We start from the raw sequence: 1,359 nt of genomic DNA, 5'->3' as shown, positions 1-1,359 counted from the left end.
TTGTATATATATGTATATTTGTATATATATGTATATATATGTATATATATGCATATATATGTATATTTATGTATATATGTATATATATCATAATTTGTCATTATCGTAGTCAAAATTGTTTGTCTACAATCAGTCATTGGACTTACAGTGATAGTATCTGAAAGAGGGCAGCCTGGTAAGAATGGCTTGTTCTCGTGGTCATTGTTAATTGCATCACGTGCGTGTTCTTCCATAACCCACATGCGAACCTCAACGCCTTGTCGTCCACAAAGTTGCGCCAACGCTGTGCCGAAAGCGCCACCCCCGACTACCGTTACCCGTTTAGGCTTCCTAGTTCCAGTCATTTTCCTATATTTCTATTGTCTTTTTTAAGCTATGCTATGAATTGCTCTGCGAGTGTGTAACGAAACGTAGTTATGCGCGTATCGCTTTATATGCACACATCATTATGACCATTAATGAAGGTCAGAACTTCGCAACTGCAGTGTTCACAAACTTTTAGGTAAATATTTTAGAGAAGCTTTTATAGAACGAAATTGTAAATTCACGAAATTTTATGTTTGAAATAATCACACTGTCAGATTGACGCAATTTAGAGGATATAGAACGATTCCATTCGAGGATATCACAATTTCGGTGATTTGTTTTGCGACGCCGATGTAAACATAGTAAACGACATTCTATGATAAAATTAAATATATTCAAGTTGCCATATATAGATAGAATTCAGAGAATGTCTACACAGCGGCGGGCTTCACAGCCTCACAGGGGAGTTGTACACGCTGTTTTGAATTTGTGTCAGCGACAACCGAGTGAGCCGACAGGCGGCAGGCTGCAGCCACAGGCCGACATAAATATTTTAGTCACTGACACTCTGACAATGCCGGGTCAGTTGTCAGTGTGTCACGCCGTTGATTCTTTTTTTACAATGAAAAACAGAATGTTTTTAATATCTCTTAAAGTGCCGGACAAGACTTCTGGGGGTTTTTTTAGAAATATTCCCCGGGGGCGGTATGTATTTACTTATTTATTTTATTTATGAGCTCGGTCTAATACTTTTTGTTTTAAAAAATATATTATTAGTACAAAACAATAGACCTATGAAAATTTATTTTTAGAACAAAACCGTTTCTTAGCGGAATTTTGTAATATTATCAGAAACGATTTTGGAACCGCTTTTATAACCCTTGGGACCCTAATTTTAGTATGTACACGCAAACATAGACACATTTAAAACTACATGTTGGGATAGAAAACTCGTTCAAATATATTACACGGCTATGGGACGGCGACGTACAAACAATGTATGAAAATAAGAACCGTCCTATACATATAAAACCTTTTTTGGAAGATATATAT

At 36.2% G+C, this 1,359-nt stretch overlaps 1 protein-coding gene across 1 annotated transcript in view; it reads right to left on the bottom strand.

The window, feature by feature from the left end:
* The window catches only part of SARC_08709 (hypothetical protein), a 4,107-nt gene extending 3,622 nt beyond the window's left edge, over positions 1-485 (bottom strand). The window contains exon 1 of the mRNA XM_014297298.1: positions 147-485. Coding sequence (XP_014152773.1) covers positions 147-344 — 198 coding nt within the window. The 5' untranslated portion in view covers positions 345-485. The remainder of the gene's footprint in view (positions 1-146) is intronic.
* Between the last annotated feature and the right edge of the window lie 874 nt (positions 486-1,359).

This window comes from Sphaeroforma arctica (genome assembly GCF_001186125.1).
Source record: "Sphaeroforma arctica JP610 unplaced genomic scaffold supercont1.811, whole genome shotgun sequence".
Classification (NCBI taxonomy): Eukaryota; class Ichthyosporea; order Ichthyophonida; genus Sphaeroforma; species Sphaeroforma arctica.
The sequence above is the reverse complement of the archived record's forward strand: the minus strand, read 5'-3'. Positions and strand labels throughout refer to the sequence as shown.